The 27,985-nt window shown below is 46.3% G+C and overlaps 1 protein-coding gene across 2 annotated transcripts in view; it reads left to right on the forward strand.

Annotated features, from left to right (window-relative positions):
• Positions 1-27,985, forward strand: part of Efa6 (Exchange factor for Arf 6) — a 279,435-nt gene that overhangs the window by 213,103 nt on the left and 38,347 nt on the right. For both annotated transcript variants that reach the window (XM_084589581.1, XM_084589582.1), the window contains exon 5: positions 26,154-26,347. In XM_084589581.1, coding sequence (XP_084445707.1) covers positions 26,154-26,347 — 194 coding nt within the window. The remainder of the gene's footprint in view (positions 1-26,153; positions 26,348-27,985) is intronic.

The raw sequence follows: 27,985 nt of genomic DNA on the forward strand, positions 1-27,985 counted from the left end.
CACACACACACACACACACACACACACACACACACACACACACACACACACACACACACACACACACACACACACACACACACACACACACACACACACACACACACACACACACACATACACATACACATACACACACACACACACACACACACACACACACACACACACACACACACACAGAGAGAGAGAGAGACGGACGGACGGACGGACGGACGGACGGACGGGCGGGCGGGCGGGCGGGCGGACGGACGGACGGACGGAGAGAGAGAGAGAGAGAGAGAGAGAGAGAGAACGTGCTGTGCCCGTAACCATTTCATGCTTACATATACTCTTTGTTGCGGGAGAGACTAACTTTTTCCCGTACACATGAGCAGAAATCTTTAGAACCATTCCGCTCGTAAATAATTGTGGGCAATGGGATACAGCTGTAATAAATTTTCATCCAGATTTTCTCATTGCGAACAAAAAAAGAATGCGCTGAGTCGCATTTAATGCTATCAGCTAGCTGCAAAAGTGCTCCCATAACGTCCATAAATTGCTCCAAAGGAGCTCGTAGGTAAGGCTTTTGTTGCACCAGCGTCTGCTTCTTAGAGCCCTGTCCCTGTCCCGTTCCACGCCTGTCTTTATCTTAGTTTAAAATGTAGTTTCCCATAAAAAAAAATAATAATAATCGGGACATATGTGGAAATCAAACTAGCGCACTTCAAAACAAAGACACAGGACCCTTGCAAGGGACATATGTGACCGCCTTTTCAATTTTTCGTGCGAATTCAGAACCTCGTTAGGTGTCATAAAATGAATCGTACAACCTTCCTTTCCTTATAGTGCTTGATTTTTTTTTCTGAATCAAGTGCATTTTCTTTAGTGTAAAGGAGCAAGGAAAAAAAATACAGGGAATTTTTTTATTTTAATCAATCTAGTCCCTAATTTTCTCCCCATCTCACCCGCACTGAAAAGGCTTGGGAGGCGTTCCTTCTCGGGTGCTCGTCGTTTGGGGCCCAAAAGGCCCTGGCCCGCCGTGCTCGCGAGGCGGCTAGCACTTGCGGCAGCCCGAACTGGGGCTACTAGCTAACCAACTGAGGTCGGCGTTCAATATCTTCGCCGGCTCGCGTCCTCTCATTGCAAGGAATAAAACGTTTCACAAGCAAGCAAACCAGGCGAGCTTAAAAGGCGGGACTGCGTTGCACCCAGTAATTATCTTGGTCCCAGCGAAATGGAACAACCATAAATTTCATCTAATATATATATAGTTCAGGCATGAAATAGTGTAGTGTTTTTCTGCTGGTTGTCTACCGTAACCTCCCCCCCCCAACACACACACACACACACACACACACACACACACACACACACACACACACACACACACACACACACACACACACACACACACACACACACACACACACACACGCACGCACGCACACGCACACACACACACACACACACACACACACACACACACACACACACACACACACACACACACACACACACACACACACACACATGCCCCGCTTTCGACCTTTTATAAACAATAGGTGCCCTCTCTGCACAATGTTCTGTGGACGTCATTGGGCACTGAGTAAAATATAAGAGGTTGCGCATTCCCTATAGTTCCGTCGAGTACCCACCGGTTTCCACGGGGCTCAAGCCTTCTCACAGCCACTACTTCTCTGTGACTAAGTGCTTGGGAAAATGGTCCTTGACAGGTCTTAAATGGGTCGAAACTCTAAATGCGAAGTTTGGTTGAAGCCCGTCTGTGGCCTTTCTGCTTCTTTTTTTTTTTCTCTCTCTCTCTCTCTCAAGCTGAGGTTGTTTCGTGTTGCGCCAGTCCTCTGCGTGGCGGGCTCTCACAGACGTAGAGCGCACTTCAGGTTTAGAGGAACTTCTTTCACGCGAGCTTTCACGCGAGCATATCAGTTCCAGACTTTGTGTAGTGCGACCGACTTTTTGTTTTTCTTCAGTTGGGGTCTAAGAAAGCCTGTTAATGAGTCTTGTTGAAACTCGCACGCAACCAGAATCTCATATTTTCCATGGTACATCCTGTCGCGCGGTGAAACCAACCTAACTGGAGCTTAGTGGCGACCCTCGCTCGGCGCGCGTCGCTTGTTTCACTGCCGAAGGCATTCCAGAAACCGATACTATATTGCTGCCACAGTGTAACGGCAGGGGGATTAGATATCGTATCGCAGTGGATCCGCTGCGGCTTCGATGGAAAGCAGGTTAGGCCTCGCAATGTCTTGTGAGGAGGCATGCGCAGCCAGGATTGTTTCAAATAGTGCATGCCAAGTGTAGATGCACTAAATCCATGGTTACAGACAAGATTTGCTACTCCCATTATCTTGGTCCAGCCACAATCACTCGACTGCTGATCCAAAGTTTCGAAACTTTCACTTAATGTGTCCAATTATCGTCAGTATATCGAAATATTTCGCAGCCTGTTTCGAGTTTGATATATCCGGGTTGGGCTATAGATCCCATATAATTACTGCGGCTACTTCGGCCTGTAACAACTATGGCCCGATCCGTGGTATGTAACCATATATGCAGCAGCCGTATTCCATAATGTTCCATTCTCCATTTCATTTGATCGGACTTCAGAATGGCGTCAGCATCACACTGAAACAGCGAATGGCCAGTCACAGAAATCACAAGGTAGTGGGTCCCGCCGTCGGCCATAGCCAATCGCCACGCAGTGCTGAGGCGCGGTCGATAATGAGCCGATGGTCTGGTGGCGTCTCACAGACTCTTGAGAGCCGCGGCTTCGTCACTCAACAATAGTGTTCAATGCCAGAGGAGTATGTGGATCCGAAATCTGGAGTGGAAACGTAAAACGGGTGATATGCGTTTTTCTATATTTGAGGTAGTGGATGTCGGAGCTTGTTTAGTCGGCCAATATCTTCCTAGACTGTTCTCGGGAGACCGACAGAAATGTCAGCCGTGGGTGCGATCTGATGAAGCCGAAAGCCATGCTGCGGTATCGAGTGGCAGGATTCTTGAGACGGCAACATATGCTGGAGGTTCAAGTAACTAGACGCCATGCGCACGCAAAACTCGTGAGAAGCGTTGCGTCTGGCTGTGCTCCGGGACAGGGAGCGTGTACGTCTCGGTGTAAGGCGCATTATAGTTTAGCAATGCGAGCGCTGAAATTCGGAAACAAACAAAAGCTCCGAACAAATGTGTAAGTAAAGGGTCAGTAATCCTGACTGTAAAATTTCGAATCTCTACATCTTTACTTTTAATTACCTCAGTTCAACATTTACGACCAAATATGCCGCAGAACGCAATTTTTCGAAAATTCAACTTTTACTTTATTTTTCTGAAACTTTTTTGCTATATTTAGTTCTAACAATGTCCTGTGTAGTTGTAAGAGGTACACATAATATATACTTTTTTTTTCTTCTTTTTTTTTTAAATGTCGGTGGCCGGGTACCTTGAAACGCCTGGTATGAAACGATTTTCGTCTGGACGCTTCACAGTCGTCTTCGTTGGTAGTGGCTCCGTACACAGCGGCATGCCGTGCGCATCATTACAATCTCGGCTGCGCCTGAGCCTCTTACAGGCCTGCTAGCTTATCGCTGGGTTGCGCTGCTGCATTACATTCCGGTCGTTATTATTTTTTTTTTCGTTATTTCGTTATACTCTCTCGCAGTACGGCTTAGCTAGCTCAAGAGGAATGTTCCAGTTGTTTTCAGCGGCCACAACGCTCGCAGTTTTGCTAATTTGGGAGCAAACAGTATTCGTCGCGACGCGGTTGTGTGGTCAGCGGGAAGTGGCAAAGTGTGCGGCAGCCGTGGGATTCTCTTCCTTCCTAAGGGCGGTGACGGGAAAGGGGTGGAGCTGTTTGCCTGCAGCAGGCGGGCCCCGTGTCCCAGCCCCTACCCCTGCGGGATATTGGTCGCGTACTTGTTTACTAACACGCCAAGGCCGCTTCTTGCACTGCGTTTGTCGGCCGCCGTCGCGTCACTTGCCGCCCTCAGGCTTTTCCGGAAGCGGGCCTTGGCCTTGTCTGGCTCAGGAGAGCGGCGCCGCCTTCTGCTGCTCTTGTTTGTGCTCTCTCTTCGTGCTTTGCATCTCGCGCGCTGAGGACGTCGCGCTGGGCGCTGCGCTGCGATCGATTGGCCGCTGCACTCGTTGTGCCTTCTCAAACAGAGTAATACACATATTCTGTAGTCTGCTAGGCAAAAAAAAAAAAAAAAAAAAAAAAAAAAAAAAAAAAAAAAAAAAAATAATAATAATAATAAATAAATAAATAAATAAAAATAATTCTGCTGTTCGCCTGTTCTCAGCACGCGCGAGAGAATATTTCAATACAGAAATCGTGCGGCACTGCGATCGGCGGAAAGACGTCTGCCCTTCGCAGCATCTTGCTGATAGAATTGTCCAGTCAGAGTAGTGTTGCTTGTAGTAACGCCCAAGCCTAGCCTTGCCCTCGTTAATGCAGCTGCTACTGCTTCTTTTGTTTGTGTAAACGTGTGCGTACTGTCGTCACACCATTCGCATATTATATACAATCCATGACGATGCTATCTAGATATAGATGATACCTCCTTATGTTCTGCGGCGGTGCCACCTTCGAGCCGTGACAGAAAACTGCAAACGCGCCCTGTTTTGTCTTACCAAAAGCCAGCGTAACAACGCGCAGGCTGTAATGGACTTTTTTCTGCATCATTTGGTACGAGCGTTTGGCGGATTTCGCTACGTGTTTCATTTTATTGAATTTACGCAGGAATTTTTATTTCGCTTCCAATGCGGTCATGTCGGATACAGGCATAGCCTCTTTCTCAGCATGGTCATCATCAGCGTCAGTGAGCTGCGTCGCAGGCAGCAGTCCTTTTATGTCGCCAGAATTGTTTACGCCGATTCACTCAGCGGTTTCTGCATCGCACTGGTGCTGTTCTGGTAATGTTTAGTCAGTGGCAGTGCTAGCTGCAGTCATAGATTTCGCCGATGTTTGTCCGAGCCAGCCTCTCTCTCTCTCTCCGTGAATTGAAACGTGAGAGAGAAATTCGCGAGGCGCGCGTCACTCAGCTTAGCCAATGAAAAGGCGAAGAGGGCACAGCTTCATACAGCGAGAGAATGGCGCGTGTCACAGTTGCGACCGTCGCGGCCGTCATCAGGCGGTTTTGCGCAAGCGCGTTTTACTCCGGACGGATTGAGCAGTCGCGTATTGCTTGTGTGCTCTCAACCTCCTAGACATCTCTCCCTTCGCGTCACTTACGCCTCAACCTCCACGCACACCAGACGTGTACGCGCGGTGCACCCTAGACATCAGCTCCGTGTCGTGAAGCAGCGTGGGCGTCACCTCCGTGCCTCAACAGGCGCTCGCCTTCATCCGCACGCCTTGCTCTTCGATTACCTTGCTACCTTCTTGTATAGTGTAAAAATACATAAAATATCTGGAGTAATCAGTGCTAACGCGCCTACTTTGTTTTCAATTAACTATGCAAATCGACTATAATTTGTTTTTTTATGCCTCGGACACGTTCGTTTAACTTTTTAAAACTACGAGAAATCATCTGAGACGTCGCCACGCGAGTAGGAAACCTTCAGCTACTCTGATTTCCGAGTGAAACTGTTAATTCGCGCGGTAAGGGGAACATCACTCGACGTGGCCCATCGAATTTTTGGCTTTCGCTCGCCTAGGCGTTTGCAGAGGTGGTTTTGTTCAGGACTGATTTCCTCAACACGTCATCGAAGTAACAGCTGCTGGCACAACTAAGGCGAGACCGAGCAAAAATCTTGGTTTCCACGCGTAGCCTTCCGTATAGCTGTAGAAGTAAATTCGCCGTTTGGGAAACGACTCTTGAACATTTGTCTGTCCTCTTCTACTGTTGTTTTTAATTCGATAGTGGTAAAGTCTCCGTTCTGTACAAAAACCGGCGTTATGAGAGAAAAATCTTGGTTATACCTCCGGCAGATGGTAGTTGGCTGGTGACATGGTCGGACACTGATTGGTGGGCGGGTTATGCGATGTGACGAGACCACCTGACATGACGTCACTTCTCCGGCACCGACGGAGCGCGGTACTGCCTCTGAAGTCACGCGGCTTCTCGCGCATGGGCAGCTGGCCCACGCTGTGCCACGCAAAAGCGCTCGACGACTATAACGTAGTGTTGCTTTCGCAACAAAAAATATCTGCTAATAGTTGCGCTGCGATGGGCAACTCGGCACATAGTCTTCAAGGGCCGTCGACTGTCTGCGTCGTCGACTTTTAGACGCGCTCCTCGGTCGTCGTCGTCTGCGAGCACACCAATTCGTCGGTCACGCGTCCCCCGGTAACCCTACCCTCCTCGGCAAAAGGCAACGTCCCGGTTCGTGTTAGGCTTGCGGTGATGGCTTGAGGCGGGCCACATGCATTATTTCGGAAGTGGGGGTAGCGGGTGGTGACTTTGGGCGGAACGATGTAATCTCATACGTTACTCCGTTCACTGGGCGTAATACACGAGAAGGACCTGTGTAGTGCGGTAGATTTTCGTACAACCCCACACGGCGGGACGGGAGCCAGAGCAATACCAGAGATCGGGGAGGATAATTAACATTGCGGTGGTGAGCGTCTTAGCGGCGTTTTTGAGCTTCTTGGGAGACATGCAGAGAGCTTGTGACGAGCAATCTGCCGGGCGGCATCGACTCGGATGATGGTATCGCGGGCATAAGTAGTGACGGGGCCAGTTGCGGGAAGCAAAGTGTCGAAGGGCTGTAAGGGGTCTCTTTCAAAGAGAAGATAGAATGGAGAGTACCCAACAGTATCATGTCGCGAAAAGTTGTATGCGAAGGTGACAAATGGCAAGCTAATGTCCCAGTCGCGGTGACCGTCGGATACATACATGGCGAGCATGTCGGTGAGTGTGCGGTTAAGACGTTCCGTAAGACCGTTCGTCTGAAGGTGATAGGGCGTCGTGAATTTATTACGAACGGAGCACGAACGAAGTATTTCGTCAAAAACACGGGAAAGGAAGCAGCGCGGCCACGGTCGGTAAGTAGTTGACGGGGAGTGCCATGGTGAAGTATGACGTCGTGCAGGAGGAAGTCAGTGGCGCAGCTGGTTGGAATAATCGGTGGCCACAGCAATCCGTTTCTTTCGTGAAGAGGACTCCGGGAAGGGCCCTTGGAGGTCAAGGCCAACACGAGAAAACGGCTCATTCGGGATGGCAATCGGCTGCATGTGTCCAGCGTTGACAGAAGTCGCAAGCGGCTACATAACGTTGGGCGGAGCGTTACCACCACCATCATCATCATCATCAGCCTGATTAACTGCAGGGCGAAGGCCTCTCCCATATTTCTCCACTTAACCCGTTCCTGTGCTAGCTGCATCCACTTGACCCCCGCGAACTTCTTAACCTCATCCGCCCACCTAACTTTCTGCCGCCCCCTGCTACGCTGGAGCGTTACCAGGCCAGAAGAAACGCCGGTGCACGCGGTCGTACGCGCGTGAGAAGCCAAGATGACCAGCTGTAGGAACTTCATGCATTTGTTCGAGAACAGCAAAGTGTAGGTGTTTGCGAACAATATCAATGCTCTCGAAAATTATAAAATGCCGTTTTGTTTCCCGTGATGTATATTGCCTATAAGAAACGTTACAGCTGACAAAACTGAATGCGTCAAAGTAAAAAAAAAAAAAAAAAGAAATACTGAAATTACAGAAAAGTGCGTTTTAAACCACAAGCGCTCGTTTATCCCTGGGTTGTCGTGAAATTCAAATGATGACCGGTTTTGTCAATTTTATTCCTGAATTCACATCGAGATGATGTTTGTTTAAAGCGAGAAGCAATTTTTTGAAGTTGATATCTCGCACCACAAGTTCTTCCGTCTGCTAACTCTCCTCAAACCGGATCACAGCACCTATAGGCGTGACATTGTGGCCGATAACAGCTTCATTTTTACGTCGCTCGCACTCCTCAACGTTTTGGGCTGAAGCTGAAGCGACCGCATATATCGCGTGTCATTCACCGAGGTGGTATCGGCTGATAGGGGTCCCTAATGAAGGAATAAGTGAGTGATTTGGCGCCAGGCAGCGAAGGGCAGAAAAACGAGGCTATCCAAAGTTATGTCGTACGTGGACCACGAGAAAGAGACGCACGTGACGGGAGCCGAGTCCTCCATGGCGGCGGGTAACGCGATACACGCAATGGAAAAACACCGGCCTTGCGTTGGCGGAGGTGCGTCATTCGCACGGTGGATCTTCACCTGCATCCAAAGTTTTGTCCAGTTTGTGGTTCAAGTTGCTCTCTAGAACTATAAGCCTTCCCGCGTTCCCTGCGGATGCCAATATGAGTAAGCATGGGAAGCCTTATTGTTAATTTTTAACGCATTTAATGGCTAACCTTCCTTTGTCCTTCTTCCCGTCCACACTGCGAGGAAATTATCTCAACAGGGCTACTTTCACTGCCGCATGCAAACCGAAGGGAGTCGAAGGAAATAGATGGGAAGGTTTGTTTAGCTTTAATATCCTAAGGGACTCTGGCTATGAGAGACACCCCGTAGTTAAGAGCCCCGGATAATTCCAACCACCTGATGTCCTTGACCACGATGACGTTGCCCTGATGATGAGCGAAACACAGAGAGAGGCGAAGAAATATTACTAGATATAGATGGAAATTTCAAGTTTACGAATGAGCATATCCTCGCACGATGACCAAAAACAGACTCCTTGAACACGTCGCAGCTTTGGAAGCATTTGATGGCGAAAAAGCGGCCAAAAGGAGCGCGCCAGGAGTTGCGCTCAAGAACGCGGCCAACTGGTCGCGGCAGAGCTACGCGCGGACTACTGTCCGCTTTTCTTACATCTGCCTTGCCGACCTCACCTGAAATGCGCGACACTATAAGGATGCAGTTAAAAGCAGATGAGCTGAGTGCTGGCGAGGAAGTAGACGTGTCGCGCGCGCACTACATCATGATGCTTACAAGAGATGTAACAAAAGCTAGCACAAAGGAATCTTCAGCGGCAACCTTTCTCGCGTAGTTCCTTGTGCGCATCGAAGCTGTAATGATAATGTACTCTGCATAAACTTACTGCTGCATATTCTGTCACATTTACCCCTATTCTATATGTTTATTTCAGCTGTTCGGTTCACGTGTTTCGGACCACAGCAAAAACATCTGAATACTGTTCTTTCAAGAAGGAAGGCTGGTAATAGTACGTGAGGCCTATATGCGCGCGGATTAACTGACCCTAAAAACGCTTAATAATTTAAAGGTGAACACAGTGTACATAGCGTAAAACCTACATGCGCCAGTTATTTTTATTTTGTAAAATTATTTTAATTCTTGTGCACGAATTTGTTTCGTTTGTAGAAAAAGCGAGAGAAGGGGGGGGGAGGGGGGATGGGGAGTACAGGTTGGCGTTCTAGACCTTCATTGTCGAGCATGGGAACGGGATCTATGGCCGGTAAACGAAGCGACGACTTCGGCCAGCGGTAGCTTTAATTTTGGCTCTGCTAGAACGCACCACCGTTTGCCGTGTGCCAGCAATCACGGAGTCCGTGTCTACGACGTCGTTTGCTCATTTTCAACATCTACGTAGATGAAAAGACAATCGCGTACTGCGGCGGGAAAATAAACCACTTCAACTTCGAGTCGAAATATCTGAGCAATAAATGTTTTTTTTTTTTTTTATTTCTGCCGGACAAGCAACATATAAAGTCACGAAATAGTAAATACCGTAATATTGGATTTTGCTATCGTAGCAGTTGTGATACAGATGTCCTCAGTGTCCATTTAAAAGCGATCGATAGCTGTACATTTCGTTTGGCCACATTGTCGACGGTGCGTACTGGGCGGTGAATAGGCGCTATAAGAGAAGGCGCAATTTGCGGCGCGAGAGCTCTTCAAGTTTTCCTCTCTTTTTTTTTTTTTTTTTCGCTTTAAGCAAACGTTATCTGGGGCAAAATTTCAGAAATCAAAGGCAATGAACCGTTCTATGTAACATTCCTCCGCTTGTATTTTTTACTGGGACCAACACATGGTGCAATAAACGGGTGTTTATTGTTCCAAATGCGCATTTTGTGCAACTTCGGTATCTTTTATTACTGCTACGTATTCAGCTTTGTCGCCTGGAACATTTTTGCAGGTAATATACTTGCGGGGAAGCAAAACAAATATTCCCTAATTGCCACTAGCAAGTTGATATTCTTCAAAAACAAAATGATGAAATTATATAATTTTCACTTTTTTTTTTTTTTCAATCAACATGCAAAAATAGGCAGTCTGTATTGCATAGAAAGCTAGCATGTGTGCAAATGCCACTGAAAATTCTGTAGTGTTTGGTTTGGTTTGGTTTAACGTCCCAAAGCAATTCGGGTTATGAGGGACGCCGTAGTGGAAGGCTCCGGATGATATTGACCACCTGGGACTCTTTGACGTGTACGGTCATTGTACACAGGCGCCTTTCTTTTTGCCTCCCAGCATGCTATTCCTAACAAATACTCGCTCCTCTATCGGAAATCGGCCGCCGCTACCATGATCTGGTCCCGCGTTGTTTCGCTGTGGGGTATTTGTATAGAATTTTTTTTTTTTTTTTGTCAATTATTACGCGGTTCCTTGTTTGCACGCTTTTTCCAAATGTTCGAGCTACGCTCACGTCACGAATAAGATATTTTCGAGAGGAATATTTTAGGCTTTTAATAATGAATTCTTTCGAACAATTCAGGCGTGCAATGCCCCTTTTAGCGGCGTCTAACCCCCGATACCCGCGTATGACTTAAGAGCGCACCCGCATGCCAGGGTAGAGCAGTATATGGGGCCCTTCGCTTACACACACTGCTTCAGTCTCCAAGCATTTTGCGTCGCGTAATTCGATACAGGGTGCAGTGAATTGCTTATGAACTGCGTTCCAATGAAATGAAATAAACGCTGACACGCGATTTCCGGTGCTCTCGGAACTGGCAGCATTTTTCTCGTACGACTAACCCGATTTTCCATTACGCCTCCTTCGTGGGCGTTTTATTATTGCGTTTTATTATTTTATTATTTTTAAGGATTACAACATGAGCGCGGGCTTTTTTTTTTTTTTTTTTTTCTCAATAAAGGAAAACGCCTTTCATTATTTCTTTTAGCTGCGTGGGATGCTTTACCACCACCAGTGCAGTTCACCGCTGGGCGCCATCGAAAGTTCAGGAAATTATTTTTGAGAACTACATACCGTAAAGAAAGGAGCCGAGTTTATGTCGCATAATGTAACCGCCTGCTGCGTTAATGTATCGATTTCGGCGCATTGTGATGTTTTACGCTTAAGAACACTACTAAAAGTCATTTCCGCTAGTTTCTTGAATGCGTTTCACGGGGCCTTTCGAATTTCCGGCCGCTTGGTCGTTTCCTCTTGCGATGTGTTTTCATTTTGGCGTGCGGAAGTTTCAGAGGGCTGCAGGGTATAAGGAGAATATGAGGAAAGATTGGACGGATCAGAGTTGAGACCCTTAGTGAAATCCGTGGCTCGTAATCAGCATCACCTTCGCGTTGTCCTAGTGCGGCGGCCAAGCTTCGTCAGCCCCTCTCTCTGAAAGGTGTCGGTGAGCTTATTTTGAAAACCGCGTAAAGACGTTAACACAAAACTAACGGAACTTAACGAACCTCGTGCGTTCACTGCCGGCGTTCGGAAATGGTTCGAGCAAATGCGGACTGCGCAGCAACGGGTGTTCGTTGCTAATCGCGGTTGGTTCTCACAGCTGTCGCTTTATACTGTTGAGAACAGTGTCGTGGGCTCGACCCCTGCCGCGACGGCCGCGTTTAGATGGACGTGAAATGCAAAAACGCTTCAGTACAGACGCAGGTTACAGATGTTCGAATGTACCCAGGTCCTCGACACTATGCTCAGGGACGGTCTACACGGCACGCCTTCGGCTACGTTGAGGAGTTCATTAATGACATTATGTGTACATTGGTTTTCATTCTTCTGTGTTTTATACAGTCGATCCTGGATATGTCTAACTCGAAGGAGGTCGCGAATAGTTCGATATCGATATTCGATATATAAAACATGCCTTCAGATGACCTCCTCTGTAACCAAGAAGCGGTGAATACTGTATACCCACGTTAGCGGTACGCTTCCTACAGCTACCCACCGGCGCTACTTTGAGGGCGTCGGTAGAGACTGCGTGAAAGCACGTGTTGCGACGCTCGCCGCACAAACGCAAAGGGGTAAGGACTTAACATCGTCGTCGTCATTATCGGTCGCTGCGTTTTTTGTTTTTAATTTATACGGCTTGAATTATTAGGCAACCAGCAAGGTTCACGCTAGATCTGGAACGCTACGCATGTTCGATGCTGAAACAGTGGAGCGATGGTCTGATCACCCACGCTAGCTCATCGCGGCCTCACGAGAAGGCTTGTAGGACTAAGACCCAGTCTTAATTGGACGATACAGATTCAAGGAGTGCGGCTCTGAACTACTCGCGGCGACTATAGATAAACGGCTGATATTGGAGCTTGTAGCACTAGCTTATCCAACAACAGTGGTAATATTAGGATCACCTAATTATTTGACTTTCATTCGTTCAGGTTTTTTTTTTTTTTTTTTAATTTCCATTTACCGAATCAGCGGCATCATTGTGTTAAGATGAGGCTAGTCAAGGATATAGAAGAGCCAGGATATCGCATGATCAAGCATGTCAGCACGTGTACTTCGGGAGTTCGAAGAGCCGAGCTTAGGCCCCTTGCCTTTGTTACCAGTTGATGAAATGCGGACGCCTTACAGAAGCGGTGGCAAAGTGGTAGATTTCATAGCGAGGTGAAGCGCACGCCTTTGTAGCTCCTCTGAGCTCGCGAATAGCGGCGGCAGAGACCTCTTGACGCGATTGTAAGAGGTATACTTGTCGGTTACAGGTTAGACTGGTCACCGGGATTGTCGTCTCGCATGGCGATAAACTGTTGTGGGTAAGTAAGCCTCATGGGCTTGTCTGAAGCTGCGTTGCGGATCATTTGTGCACCTTAAAGAGAGTTGTCTTAGTTGGCCAGTTGACTGAGTCTGCAATCGATATTTGTGTAGACGTTTGAGGCGCCAGTGTAGTTATTGCTCCCAGCTGAGCCAACCTCGCAGGCTGGCGGGAAGATTTACTAAACCAGCGCTTCTGAGCAATTAACCTCGCGCCACAAGAATTGCTCAAGTCTGCACGCCCCATCCACATGCTCCGAAGGCCTGTCGGTGACACGGACGTAGTGTAAGGGCTATTAACCGAACGTGCCCAACCACTGCAACGCAATCGCCATTGCGGCGCTCTGTCGTGTACAGTCGGCACCATTCGCTGTGCCAGCGGCGCCGTGCACTTCCTTTAGCCGGACTAGGAGTGGATCATACGATTTTTTTACATTCACTCTGGCCATTATAGCTGCTGCTTAGGTGTGCATACATACAAGACATAAACATGCACAGCACTTGTACTGCTCGGCATCGGAGTCCGCCCAACTTCAAGTGGCGTAGTGAGCGAAGACACGTCAGCGTTGCGTAGTGTATAATGACTGACTCATCCTTCAGAGCAGACATGGCTGCGCTATGTGGCACTGCTTACGTTCATGGAAGTTGCACCTTTTTGACTCTGCAGTGTGAGGCTCACGTCGTTGGAACAGTGTACATTCGACCTTGCTACATTAACGCGGTCGGTCCCGACCGTTCGCATAAAATACCGCCAAGCGCGACGGCCTACGTGAACGAAATGTGCGCGAAATCCAGTGTCTGGCAGGCATTAAATTTTCGATTAAAACATCGGGTAATAAGTCGTTCCTTATACTGGGGCAGAGTATGCTTCGCCTCTATTTTGTGCATAACATAGTGCCCTAATGTCACTTTTCATTATGCCGTTTTTTTTTTTTTTTTTTAGAAGGCCCAAGATTAAAAAAAAAATAATAACTGGCTTTAGATTTTTTTTTTTTTTTTTATCGGCTACTGCGGACACGAGGTAAGAGGTAGAGTGCTTCAGTTAGTTCGCTAATTAATTAGACACGATAATTAACCATTTAATATCTTTTTAGGGTGTATGTAATGTACCTGCAGAATTGAAGCTCGTGCTCCAAATCGTATAGCTGGAAAAAAGAGAGAGAGAGAGAAACTTCCTTTAAAAATTGTAGCGCGCTTTACAGGGACCACTAATGTCGTCATCTTTTTTTTTTGGAATAACAGCGCGAAGGACGAGGACGAAGATAGAAGGACACAAACACAGCGCTGACTGACAACTGATTTAATTCCAGAAGTTAGCAAGCATATATATATGCCTTGATGCGCGACAGAAAAACAGATAAAACAGATGCCATGCGCATGCCGAAACCAAAGCCAAGTATCACTTTTTACGCATTGCCAGGAACGCAAGCTCTTTGTCCGATAACGCAAGGGAAGGAGTGCTAATGCATCGGTCCCCAAGCTCCAAAATTCTTTCGGCTTCAATAATTTCTCTTGTGGTGCGGTCTTTATTTTTCTGATAAGATTTACATTTATCGAAAAGGGGTTTACATTCTGTTTTACGTTGCTTAGTGCATGTGAGGCAGTGAAGAGGCAGGTTACGGTCCTTGGAATTTTCCACATCCTTTTTATGTTCTCTTAATCTATCATTAAGGCATCGCCCCGTTTGCCCTACATAAACTTTCCCACATAAACTTTTCTCCTTCCCTTGCGTTATCGGACAAAGAGCTTGCGTTCCTGGCAATGCGTAAAAAGTGATAATTGGCTTTGGTTTCGGCATGCGCATGGCATCTGTTTTATCTGTTTTTCTGTCGCGCATCAAGGCATGTTTATATGCTTGCTAACTTCTGGAATTAAATCAGTTGTCAGTCAGCGCTATGTTTGTGTCCTTCTATCTTCGTCCTCGTCCTTCGCGCTGTTATTCCAAAATGTATTACCAACTAGCCGGCACCTCAACGCTTGTCGTCATCTTGTTAGGCGCATTCACCCCGTAGCACAGCGCTGTCCTGCCTGTGTGACGTAGATTGCTGCACCCATAGATTTCGTCAATCTGCTGGCATCAGCTGAGAGACAGACCGGCGCGCGGTGGTTTCTACAAACACAGCATACCCACTACAACAAGATTTATTTAAAACGTTAATCAACGTAATCAGTTATTTGGCGAACTATAGCTGAAGCGTTCTGCATTTTAGCGGCCGTCCGCCGTAGCCCCTATAATATAGCCCCATGGGCTAAAATAAATCTAAAGCCAGTTCCTTTTCTTTTTTTTTATTCAAATCTTCAGACCTCCTAAAAATGAAACACGCGGTATAGAGAACAACGTGCATGCATTTTAATGTTGTTAACTTATGAAAGCGTTATTTATCGCCAAGACAGAGCATCAGGCATATTGCAAGGCCTGTCTCAGTTCGCTTCTTTTCTTTTTCGTACGCATTTGTGCGGCGTCTTTTAAATGTTCAGTTTTCGGAACAGTTATCTGATTAATGGATTCGCAGCGTGGCATTTTAAACGCGCTATCTCCTCGGTGAGGGCTCACAAATTAGCGGCGCCCTCCTCTCGGCCCGCGCGCTGGCCACGCGCTACGGCGTGCCGAGTTTGGCGAGTGCTGTCGACCGAAACCCGTAGCGGAACGCTGCGACCCAACCGCCTGTATACATGCACCTCGCCTCGTTCCGCAAAGCACGGAGTTTCGTACATGCATTAGACTGCCCGCGAGCTCTAACGCAGGAAGACGCTAATAATTTATCGTTCTAGAATGCGCACCTGACGCCTTTTCATTAAGCGCTGCTGGCGGGACGCGACCTGGCAAGCGCATCGGTTATCGCTGCGCATTGTGATGAAATTCCTACGGGGGTTTCACTGAGAACGCAGCGCGGCTGCTATAGTTGTACAGTCGCGATCAATATGAACCGAGACAAGGAGCAGCGCCACGTTACGTCATAACCTTCCGTGGCGAGGGAAGCATCTTGGTAGCCCCTCTCTCTTTTCGCTGTTCCTGTAACATCTGACACTCCCCGCTAGGTATAGTAACAATATTTATTTTGTTCACGCGTCATCAAGCAGGGTGCGGTGACACACGAAAGCATTACTTCGCTATGTTCACAAATTTCTGTCCGCAGACCGCGTCCTCAGGCCGCGTCAGCAAAATCGTGTCCGCAACAGTTGTGATATGTTGTGAGTAGAAAAAGAAAAAAAAAAAAAAAAGCCGGCTAGTTAGTCAGGGGGGTGATGCTTGTAGCCCGGAAGAGCGTAGGAGGGCAAGAAGGCAGCGCAATCATTATCTTTGCAGTTCCGAAATCGGCCGCTATGCAGCTTGAAAGGCCCACCGGTCGAAGCTCCCGCGATCACCTTCATATCGATTGCGACTCTACTCAGCAGCGGACGTGTGTTTCTTTGTAAAGTTCCGCAGTCGCTCTATAAGGCACGGCGCATTTGAACTATTGAACGAGAAATGACCGACTCGGAATCGCAATGCGAGTCCTGGTATCTCTCGGGGTGTCTGTTACATTTTGTACATTGATTTACAACGGTTGATAACGGGACCTGTTCCTGTAGCCAGTTACGACTTCTATATTTGCTGTGCAAAAAAAAAAAAAAAAAAGAAAAAAGAATAGTTTAGCACCAATTGCCACTTCCACCGTTCCCTGCGGTTGTGCGTTGCTCTTCATTTATGTTTTGTTTGTTTCTTGTTCCTGTCGTAATCTCGGCCCCTTTTCCGAACTGAAGGGACGTGGGTCCCCCTTTTCTTAATAAAGTCTTTCATTGTTTTCTTTGTTCTGTTGTAGCTTTGGGCATTTCCGTGCTGCCTCTGTGAAGATGTGGAGCTTTAGCCGCTGAGCCCAGGGACGTGGGGCCGGGCCACCCTAATTTTGTTGGAGCTAAACTGCGGGAACACCTGTGTGCTTTGCGATGGCAGAACTTATCCTGAGACCATCCGGTTAAACGTCGTCCCGCGTGCTGCTTTGGTGGGGCGCTAAACCTTACACGCTATTCGTGTTAGTGGGGTTTAGTTGTGGCCAAAGACCGTGTTCTTAACTTCCTGCAGTACAGGAAGAGTTATGGCTACAGGATGCCAGGAAAGGTCTCGTATAGCCGCCCAGGGATGGTCGCAAGGAACTAACGTTTACTGAGCGTCTCAGCTTGTTGGATTTTAGTGTGAAAACACTCATCCAGCCGTACCTACCCCGAGCAAAATCTTGTCTGGCTTGTGGAATAATTCAGGTCGGTCAAGTACATCGTCTAGGAGACCAATCACCAACCGATGCGAATTTTTAACAACTTTGGATTAGGCCCTTGGTCATATTAGACCAAAATTGAAACGCAGGTATAACAGACTGCGCCCAGTTCGATGGTTGCACCCAGATTCGGGCTGAGCCACCCCCAAAATTTGGCGCTGGTCACTCGAAAATGAACTAACGTAAGTGCACCAAGTGGACCGTGCTTTCGCACGACTTACCTATGTAACTACTTTAAGCCGCTGGGATTGTTTGTTTGTTTGTTTTTTAATCTCTTTACTGTGGCGTTATTTCGTCATTAAAGATGGCGACTGCGTTATTTTACGGTTCGTTTACGAACGCCCTAGCTCGACAAACCCGACTAGCTGGAGCCACATGTACGAGTCGTACCACGCTCATACAGACGGTGACATACGCGCGGCGACGCCCAACTGTCCGGCTGAAATGAGGTTGTGGTTTCGAGGGAAATCCCCGGCGCATGGTGCAGGGGCTTCGAGATGCTAATGCTGGCTTTGCTTACAGCTGCATTCCTTCTCCAACCACGTGGTGTCACATTTGCATCTAAATGGGCTACACGCGCCGGACGGCATTTGGACGACTGTCGCTGAAGCAGCCAGGTCGGCGGACTCGTCAAGTAGTTAAAGAGGTTTCTCGGCCTCAGCGTGCACCTCCGAGCGGCCGACTTTTGCGCTCGAGGCTTCTTCTCCAAGGCGTGCGTTGAGCCGGGAGGAGTAATTAAAGGCAATTTGTCGCGGCGAAATCGTGTGTAGGCGAATGAGGTCATCCTTCGCGCGTCGAGCTACTAAATGTACTTTTTTAATTTCCTTTTCCTTCCCAGTTGTGCCCCTTACTCCGCTCATACTGTTCTCTAGCTGTGCTTTTTGTTTCCCTCTGTATTCGTCTTTTCACCGTTTGACACTATAGTCGAGCCAATGCTAAATTCTGCTTCAAGGGAAAGTGTCCGCGAGCAGATCATACTGTTCGCCGTCTATAGGAACTTAATTATTATAATAGCTTCTTTTCTGTACTTGGTTGTGCTTTAACGATGTCGTTTACGCGCGAAGTTTTATTAGTTCCATTTCAGGCTCTGTAAAGCTCAGTCCGAGGGGAAACAAGCGTTGAACTTCGAACCACTTTTCATGCGGGCCCTGAACATTTTGCATATTATGGAGAGAAATTGGGGATCATTTGATGTGCTGTTAAAATATTTTTGACGAATACTTTTTTCAAAGACTACAAAGAATTTAAGAGGAAAACAAACTCTTCTTCGTCGGAGAAGCGCGCGCCGCATAGCTGGCTTGCGCAGAAGAGCATGTGGTTTGGTTTTGTAGGGTTTAACCTCCCGAAGCGGCTCACTCTATGAGAGATACAGAAGAGCAGTGATTTTAACGCAACGGTTGTCCGTGGAAGGCGTTCCAAACTTAGGACAAGGGATATTTTGAAGTGTGAGTAGGTGCATTTGTTTTTGCAGCATGCATGCCTGGAAACGCACTTTAAGGTCAGTGCGAACAAGCAGTGCTTATCTCAAGCGTACAATGAAGTTTAATCGCTTAAAGATCAATAACCGTTCACTGATATGCGCAGTGATCTAAATTACCCGTAATAAAACAAAGGAAGACATGCACCGGGTTTGGATGAAAGTCATTGTCATGCTTGCGCGTCTTTCTAAAGCTGCTGTACAGGAACTTTTAAATGTATATAGTGAAATATTAAACACGAACTACGTACCCAAGGCTCGGAAAAGGCCGTTATTATAGTGCCCTTCCTAAATACAGGAAAGCCGCCAGCCTCTCTTGTAGCAATCGCCTTAGCAAGCTGCGCAGTAGGCGTCATTGGAAGTTGTTTTAAATGTAGCGTTCTAACTTTTGTGGAACCTCGAAGCCTCTGAGCCGTACACCCGTGAGCAAAAGTGGTATACTCGGCGCGAACCGCAACGATTGCATTTTTTTTTCTGTATAAAACGATGTGCGAGACAAAAATGCTCGGACAAGATGGCACTTATATCAAGGAGAGTACCTTATGCACATCTCAGAAATAACTGCTTCTCTGTCGAAAAAATCTGGCGAGCAGTTTTCTCGCAGCGCGCGGACTATAGCACTTTTGCTCACGACTGTACATATATCAGTGCAGGTTCAAAAAGGACTGCCACCGACCACTTTATTCGTCTGGAACAACGCGTTGTAATGGAATATTTTATTACTGTAGTCTTCAGCATGGAGAAGACTTACGACGCTGCTTCGGGGTCACATTTGACCTTGGAGACGTTAGGATCCCAGGCAGGTCATTTAAACACGGCACAGTTTATGTACAGTCGAACCCTGATTTATCGAACTTGACGATCGATATATCTGGGTGTGTTCAGATAAAAATGGTAATCGAGGTCCCATAACCATTTTATTTTGTTTTGTTTTCAGTGAATTTTTTTTTTATTTGATGGGCAAATGTTTTGGCACAAAGGAATGAACCTAAGTTTTGCAAAATACGGTGTAGTTTTCTCGGGGGGGGGGGGGGGGGGGGGGGGGGGGGGGGACAAATCGTGTAACAGAAGAGGTGCAAAACGCATTTGACATTTAAAAAAAAAAAAAAAGCAAAATGGAGCTCTGCTGCTTGCGCTCTAAAACTCTGTGGTGAATCATTTTTTATTCATTAAGTCTATGCAACGTTTACTTTTAGAAAAGCTCTAAAATGTCCTTTTTTTTTTTTCGTTGTAACAGTTTTTATAGGAAAACCCGCAAACATTGCTCCAGGTGCGACAGCCTGGAAGAAAGTCAATTTTCAGTCCTACATTTTGGCGCGATGTGCGAAGTCGTTTTCTGTATTGTGCAGGTTATGTTGTTCATTTCGTGCAGAATTTGTTTCTCTAGACTGCTGGTCTTTTTTTTATTATTATTTCTCCGCAGCATTTCGAATTCGGTCAAACTTCAAAAAAAAAAAAAAAAAACGTAAAAAATAATGAACTACTTTGATTTCAATTTAAAAAAAAATCATTTTAGTTTTTGATTACAAACTCCATCAGCAATCCTCAATACCTCACAATTATCAGGGACTAAAAGAGGGTTGCATTATATTGTTTAAAATTATGAAAACAAATATAAACCTGAGCACATGTTCTGAAGAAAGTCAATTTTCAGCCCTTCATTTTCGAACGATGCAATGAGGTGTTGCCACTTATACTTTTTGTGTGTATTACGCAGGTCGTGTTCTTTAAGGTAAAATTTGTAGCTTTATATTAGGTTTCTGCAGATCGTTTCAAAAGCGAACAAAATTCGAAGGACATCAAAAAGCAACTTTAGTGACAAAGTTCTTGAGAAAACAAAAAAAACTTCGATACGTGTTTAAAAATCAACGTCTTCGGTTCTAATTATAATTGCCCTAAAACAACTCTCAGTACATCATTAATATCAGGCACTAGAAATGCATTGTAGTATAGAAAAATAAATACAAATTTCGGGCATGTTTTTATCTTACGGAATTGCTTAGGGCTGCCCTTAGGAGGAGAAACCCTCAGAATACGTATTCAGTACTGACTGCAGGTGAATACATATCGCACGGAACAGTAATAGATGTCATGTGTGCAATTTTTAAGCTTGTTTTGCGCTATAATGTGTCGCGAACAGCTTATGCTGCCGTGCGCAAACCGTGGAAACAGAGGGACTGCATGGTTTACCCTTCCACCTGACCTACCTAGGAGTCAGCATTGGACGATTTATTTTATTATGGCCGGTTAGTCTGTGTATGCTTGTTGTCGAGTTTAGAATGTACTAGAATGTCTCTTAGGTTTGTATCAAGCTTGTATGTTACCCTTGATGCCTCCAGGAATATCTACTTCAGGCGTTCATTACACGTTAGCATGGAGTGGTGTTTCCGCAGAATATTGTTTATGTTTGGAAGGGCATTAGAGTATTTCGTTACGAAAGGCTGGCGGTCAGTGTTGACTTTTTGGTCGTTTCATGAGTACGTCGTTGCGGTTTAAAGTGGTTGCTTTCTCGAGGGATGTCGCTCAGCTTCACCTTCTTACTGCGAAAGCTGCAGTGAAAACCGCTTGTAGTTTAACAGCGCATGGTTACGCAGTTTTGGGGTAACAGCGATTGACACCCGTGTGCGGTGCGATGTCAGTGCGCGTTAAAGAAGCGCAGGTGGTCGAAATTTCCGGAGTCCTCCACTACGGCGTCTCTCATAGCCTGAGTCGCTTTGGGGCGTTAAACCCCACAAACCAAACAAACCATATCTATGTAGACCGCTTACCACGCAGTTCGGCTGTTTATAGTGGCGATAACATTGTTTGGAGAAGAGAGTCGAGGCACATATGTTCGAGAGGCGAGCAACATGTTCGATAAATGTGTAGCACAAAGTGACTGTAATTATTGTTGTTGTTTTTTGTGTGTAGTGCTAGGGATTTTCGAATTACCGCGTCGCAGCGAGTCACTATATCCGCTTAGCTATCATTCGAAAGGAGCTCAGCACAAACCATGTTCAGTGGTTTGCAAAAGTTGGGAGCAAAACCGACTTTGTATCGATGGAAAGGGGACATGCGTGCTCACATAATTCAAAGCGGAAAGACGCAGTTAGGAAGGGGAAGAAAGCAGGAAACAAGAGCACACGGCCTCCTAGAAATAAGTTTCGACTCACGAGGTCTGCAGTTCATATCGCGTGCCGGGAATGACGGGCTGGTTGCGCCCTCTCGCCGCTCCGTCTGGGTCGATTCGGTTCCGGGCGGGTGCATGCGGCGTGTCTACGCGCGCATCGGAGACAGTACGGAAAATCTCTCCCGCCCAGATAAGACGGCGTTTCTTTGCTCGATGCGTCCTGTGCTGCTGCCGTATATCGGTAAATTGGCTTGCGCTGTAGCTGTGCGCTTTATGAGCTTGGATGGAAGGCATGGTGGGTGTAGGTAAAAATGTCCCCGGAAAAAGCGTCCCCGGAAGATTTGGCTCCGGGAAAAAAGTTCCCCGGAAGAAAAGGCCCCTGAAGAAGCGGCTGCTAGGAGAAAAGGTCCCCGAGGCGAAATTTTCCCGAGAGAATGTAACCTTCGAAAACTCACTTGGTAAAATAAAAAGTAAAAATAGTTTATTGCATTCTGCGCCGACTTTGATAATAGATGTCACCATTTTATAGGGTGTGGGCCTTTCGGATGCGCGATTAGTAGCCTTGAGTAGCCCAAGAGAAAGCGCTACTGAAACATCCTCGCAGATCGTTCCGGTGACCACGTTTGCGTTGTGATAGGGAAACATTCCCAGCGTCCACCGCCGAAGCCGGTGGTCAGCGCACAAATACGAGGCCGCTGTCGGAGTACCATATCATCCCATGATCATGCAGTGCAGGTCAAGCCGTGGAAGACACACTTCTACTACAGATCGTCACGTTGAAGCGCAGAATGGTCCAGATGCGCACTTGTCCCTTTTTGTTGTTGTTGTTGTGAACACCCCGCATAAGCATACATCATTGCCATCTAGAATCACAGTCTACGTCTTTATAGCCCAATTAAGAGCTACAACACGTGGAACGAGGAAACACATCGAGAAACAAAAACAAAAAATTAAATCAGGTTCAAGCTAAAATCATAAAAGGAGATGCAAGGTCAGATAAGCAAACAGGGGCTCGACTTCATTAGTGTCTTCTTGCTAATTCATCGTGTGAAAGTCACTTGCGGCCGTTTTTCACACTTATGTTAAGCCAAGCACCATTTTTTCGGAGCACTTCAAGCCGAGCCACAGGCCAGACGAAAGATTGATGTTGCTGTACATTTGACTTCACCCGTTTGAGGACACTTTTTCCTACTTCGCAAAAAGGAACTTTTTTCCGGGGACGTTTTTATGGAGGAATTTATTCCTGGGACATTCCCTCCGGGCTTTTTTTGCGGGGACGTTTTTACCGGAACCCAGTGCATGGTATATATGGGTAGTTTTGCGCTAATCCTTCGGGCGAAGTTTATACGCTGTTCAGTATTCCCCTCGTTTAAGTTTACTACATATAGAAAGCTGAATAAGCTATCCCTGCGCTGGGTTAGTCGTCTCGTTTTATTTTGCAAAAAAAAAAAAAAAAAAATATATCAGCCAGTGCTGTCGGCTCTGAGGGTTTTGCAATTCGACCATTCTGTCAAATAACTTTTGCTGACTAATATCGAAGAACTGCTTAAGGTTACCGCAACCTTCTCTCTCTCTCTCTCTCCCTCGCACGCACACACACACACACACACACACACACGCACGCATGCATACATACGTATACACTATGCCACCGTTGTTGTCTCTAGGGTCATATCCCCATCTTGCCCAAATGGCATGGAATTATGGTGATGGCGCGCGAAGTTGAACGGGCGTGAAGCTCCCGTTTCTCCCTAGCACAATTCAGTCAGCCATAGCAGTCGGGCGTGGTCTCCATACCTGCTTCTAGCGTGAACTCTGATTACTAAGCTAGGCTCCCTACAATTGGCAACAACGGCCAATTCGGGAGTTCGTTGCTTCGAATATTGTCAACTGTTCCAAGTTATCATTCTCTTGAACCGCCGCGCCTGCGCCACTGAATTTTCAACGTGGTGCGTAATCTTTTTCGCTTCTTTGCCTCGTAATGCATTTGGCCACTTATTGTGCCCGGTGTTTCGGGATGCCTACCGCCAATTTTCATGAAAGGCTTTTTGATGTAATGAGGTGTCGTCTGCGGCTTAGTAATTTCACTGTCTTGCGAACGTCAAAAAACATGTGAATAAGGTTAGCTAGGTAGTTAGTTAAGTAGATTAATTAAATGATATTTAGTTTAAAGGTGCGAGTTTAACGTAATGAACCGGCGAAAGACACAAAACACAAGAAAAGTACACGTGACTAGCTTTGTCCTGTGTACTACTTTTCTTGTGTTTTGTGTCTTTCGCTGGTTCAGTATGTTAAATCAGCACTATCTTGGCGCGCATGGTCTAGTCGCGTGTCATTTTTTTTTTTCGTGTGTCTTTCGTGGGCTCTTTTTGTAGCTGGGAAAAAGGTAATACTTGAGGGCTTATCGCATATAATGGAAAGAAAGTTTCTGGAAGTGCTCGCTACTTGGAGGAAGGAAACAATTAAGGAGAGGTTCTTGCCATTCCCAATGCATCGGAGAAAGTGTGGCGAAAGTGACGTCAAAATTTAGGGTTAGCCGATTCGAGCCAGTAGCAACGGCATCGCTGTTGCTATGAAAACTCCGGCCACTAGCAACAGCGTTGCTAGGGGTCCGAGGTACGTGAGCGTCGCGGAGAAAGTGCGGAGGGTAAATTAAAGAAGAGAGACATTGCAGCGTCCGATCGCGGCGCTGCCGCGCGGCCATGCAGGCTTCAAAAAAGTGACGTCAGGACCTCTCCTAAGTTTTTTCCTTCCTCCATGGCTCGCCATAACTTTGTAAATTCTATTTGCTGCCTAAAGTCAGTATTTGATTTGGTTTGGTTTGAAGGGTTTAACGTCCCAAAGCGATTCAGGCTATGAGAGACGCCGTAGTGAATGGCTCCGGAAGTTTCTACCATCAGGGGTCCTTTGCCGTGCACTGACATCGCACAGCACACGGGCACCTAGCTTTTCGCGTTCATCGAAAAGCGGCCATTGCTGTCGGCATTCGATCCCACATCCCTGGGCACAACAGTCCAGTCAAGCGCCGTAACCACTGTGCCATCACGACGGGGCTAAAGTCAGTAGTTAGCATTTTAGGTGAATAATCGTAAGTGACTAAATAATTGAAAAAAAAAAAAATAGTCTGTGGTGCGCAAGTTGATTGCCAGCAATATATGCCACTCATTTTCCTCGCCTACCTCTCTCTATTTTTTTATTTTTTTTTATTTTTACCCTTGGCTCAAGACATCCGGACACTCGGTAAAATAGCCATGTTAGTTTTTAGAATTCGGAAAACGCAGTTATCCTTCGCGCTCTGCCCTAACCGGCTTGGGCCATTTCTGGCGGCATTTGAAATTTGCGCGCCTGCGGTCGCCCGCGGAGCGCTCTCGGCGGTGTCCATTCGCGTCAATCCTTGACGCGGGCGCGATCCCAAACTAGTTGAACCACAGCGCGAAGGATAAGTGCGTTTTTCGAAATTATAAATGCTCATCTGGTCGTTAATAACGGCCAGATCAGCATTTATAATTCGACTCGACTGGGCGGTTTCTTCTTCTTGTTTGTATTATTATTATTATTATTATTATTATTATTATTATTATTATTATTATTATTATTATTATTATTATTATTATTATTATTATTATTATTAATGGTTGTTTATTTTATGTATATTTCTATATTACTATAATCAATGTCAGTTATTTGTTGTTTTTTTCTCTTCTATCTACCGTTCTTTTTTTTTTTTCCTTTCCTGGTGTGCTCAAAATTTATCTCACTGTGTATATAAGTGATTCTACTCATTGTTTGCTTACTTTCCGTGATACTTTCGTCTCAGTTTCATTTCATGTATTATCTATTTCTTTTTTTTGTGTTCTCTCTGTGTGTGTAAACATGTTTGTGCTTTTTCGTTTTTGTTTCTTTTTTTTATTTGTGCTGCAGCACAAAGACCACATGGTTGTTCCTGCGCACATTAAATAAAGATTGATTGATTATTATTATTATTATTATTATTATTATTATTATTATTATTATTATTATTATTATTATTATTATTATTATTATTATTATTATTATTATTATTATTATTTCAACTGGTGCCTTGATCGTTTCTTCCTCTGATCCGAGATCTTCAGCGGACATGTAACGAAGATCGTGGCGCTGTAGCTGGCATCGCTTTTCCTGCGCACGTGCGAATGCTCGGGTCGGTTTACGTACATATTCAACGGTTTAACGTCAAACGCGGTTTGTCCTTTCATGCGGGAAGCTTTCATTGGGAGGGAGCCCCTATGGCAGCGGTGTGCTTTCCGGTCTCTCTCGAAGCGGCAGTGTGTTTTGTGTGTTTGGCAGTGCTGGTTTGAAAGCCGTAAGTAGCGTGGGCACTGCGTGGGTCTCTTTGGGAAAGAAGCGACGCGCAATAACAAAGAGCGTGCCCTTGACGCCTATGTCCGTGCACCGCAGCAACGAGTTTGCGCGGGTGGTGGCGGAGGAGTACCTGCGTTTCTTCGAGTTCTCCGGGCGGACCCTGGACGCGGCGCTGCGCATGTTCCTGCATCGGTTCTGCCTCATTGGCGAGACTCAGGAGCGCGAGCGCGTGCTGGTCCACTTCTCCAAACGCTACCTCGACTGCAACCCGGGCACCTTCAAATCGCAAGGTACCTCCCACGTCTCATTCTCCGTAATTCTTTTTTTTTTCCTTCCTTGTACAGTCTGCGCCGGCCCGTGATGGAAGGGCTACAATGGACCTCCTGGATTGGTGTGCTATGGTTAGCACCATGCAGTTCCTTACACTAACTAGAGGGAAAGCTGAGGGCGTTGCACTTCAGCCACCATGGGCGCGCTAAGAATCATGAGCCGGTGTGCTACTTGTTGCGGGACAGTCGGTTTTGCTCGAATACGTGGAGTGGCGTTACTGCAATGTTTTTTTTTTTCGTTATCAGCATCATCTGAAGGTGCGTACATAGACCGCGAAAGCCATAGTAGCGAAGGCGCAAAAGCAGACGTCGCCAATAAATGGTTTCTGTTTCCCGAAATGCCACTAAAAACTTCCTTAAGTGATTGCACAACCATGAATATTTTCATTACGTTTTTTTATTTCAAAGTTTGCCTATTAAATGTGAAATATTGGTATTTGTGCTGCTCAAAACTAAGCCAACAGGAGAAAGAGCCATCGCTTATATTGAATAAAACTCACACTGACATGCTGTTTCTCTCTCTTTTTGCAATTTATAGTCACAATATGCAATCTTAGGACATAATTTACGGTAGAAAAATGTTTATCTTTGCATTAGTTTTGGCCAAAAGTTGTAGTTCTGCACTCGGTAGCTCTCCGGCCCATGATGATTTGAGCGCCCATGGTGGCTGAACTGGCCGTCTGGAAACTCCATGTAAACTCCCATAGACGGCAGCACAGCTTTCCCTCTAGGTAAGAGTAAGAAACTCTATGGTTAGCACTACCGTGGTGCTTACCACCGCTGCCAGCCATTCATTGTTTGGCTTTGGAAAAATCCCGATGAGGTCCTGAAACCCCAGCGTTTTCGATGTTTGCATTGTTTTCAGAAGTGTCATCTCCCTGACCTCAAGTCATACGATTAGTGAAAGCACCGGAACCGGAAGTGGAACTAACATCCGGTTCCGGTGTTCCGCCAATCGTATGACTTGTGGTCAGGAAGGTAACGACTCTTCTGAACGCGTTTAGCTGAGGATGTCAGAAACTGCCAGGATGCAGTACTGGGCGCGAGGACATATCGTGACGCCGCCTCTCGGCAGCGCCCGCGTTACTCACTGAGTGGTACAACGCGTGTTGAACTGCTGATATGTGATGCTTTCTTAGGCATTTTAGTTGAGTTGAGCTTTAATATTGCATTTGTTTAATATATGCTTCTGGGCCCATTTAAACTTAGTTAGAGGCATTAGCCCACTCATTCTGCAAAAAAGCACTTCACCGAGTTAGTGAGCTGTCGATGCATACCCCAGCGAATGAGATACAGAGCAGTAACAGACCATGGCAACAACAGCTTAAATAAACTGCAGCAAGTTATCAGTTATTAAATTATGGGGAAATATTAAAAAATCTTTTGTAGAATTCTTGAACTATGCACTGCAGTATATGCAGCCATAACTAATGCTAGGGATGGATTGAAAAGAAAATGCTGTTTTCAGAAATGGCAGGTCCGGATAATGATGCAAAAAACAGAATTCTGTTACATTGGAGCTGTTGAACTATTCTTGAAGCAGACTGGGCCAAAGCGTTCATTTGAATAAACGGGATGTCCAAACTAAACAAATGCAAA

This window comes from Amblyomma maculatum, chromosome 1 (assembly GCF_055883805.1).
Source record: "Amblyomma maculatum isolate TAMU_Amacu chromosome 1, ASM5588380v1, whole genome shotgun sequence".
Taxonomy (NCBI): Eukaryota; Metazoa; Arthropoda; class Arachnida; order Ixodida; family Ixodidae; genus Amblyomma; species Amblyomma maculatum.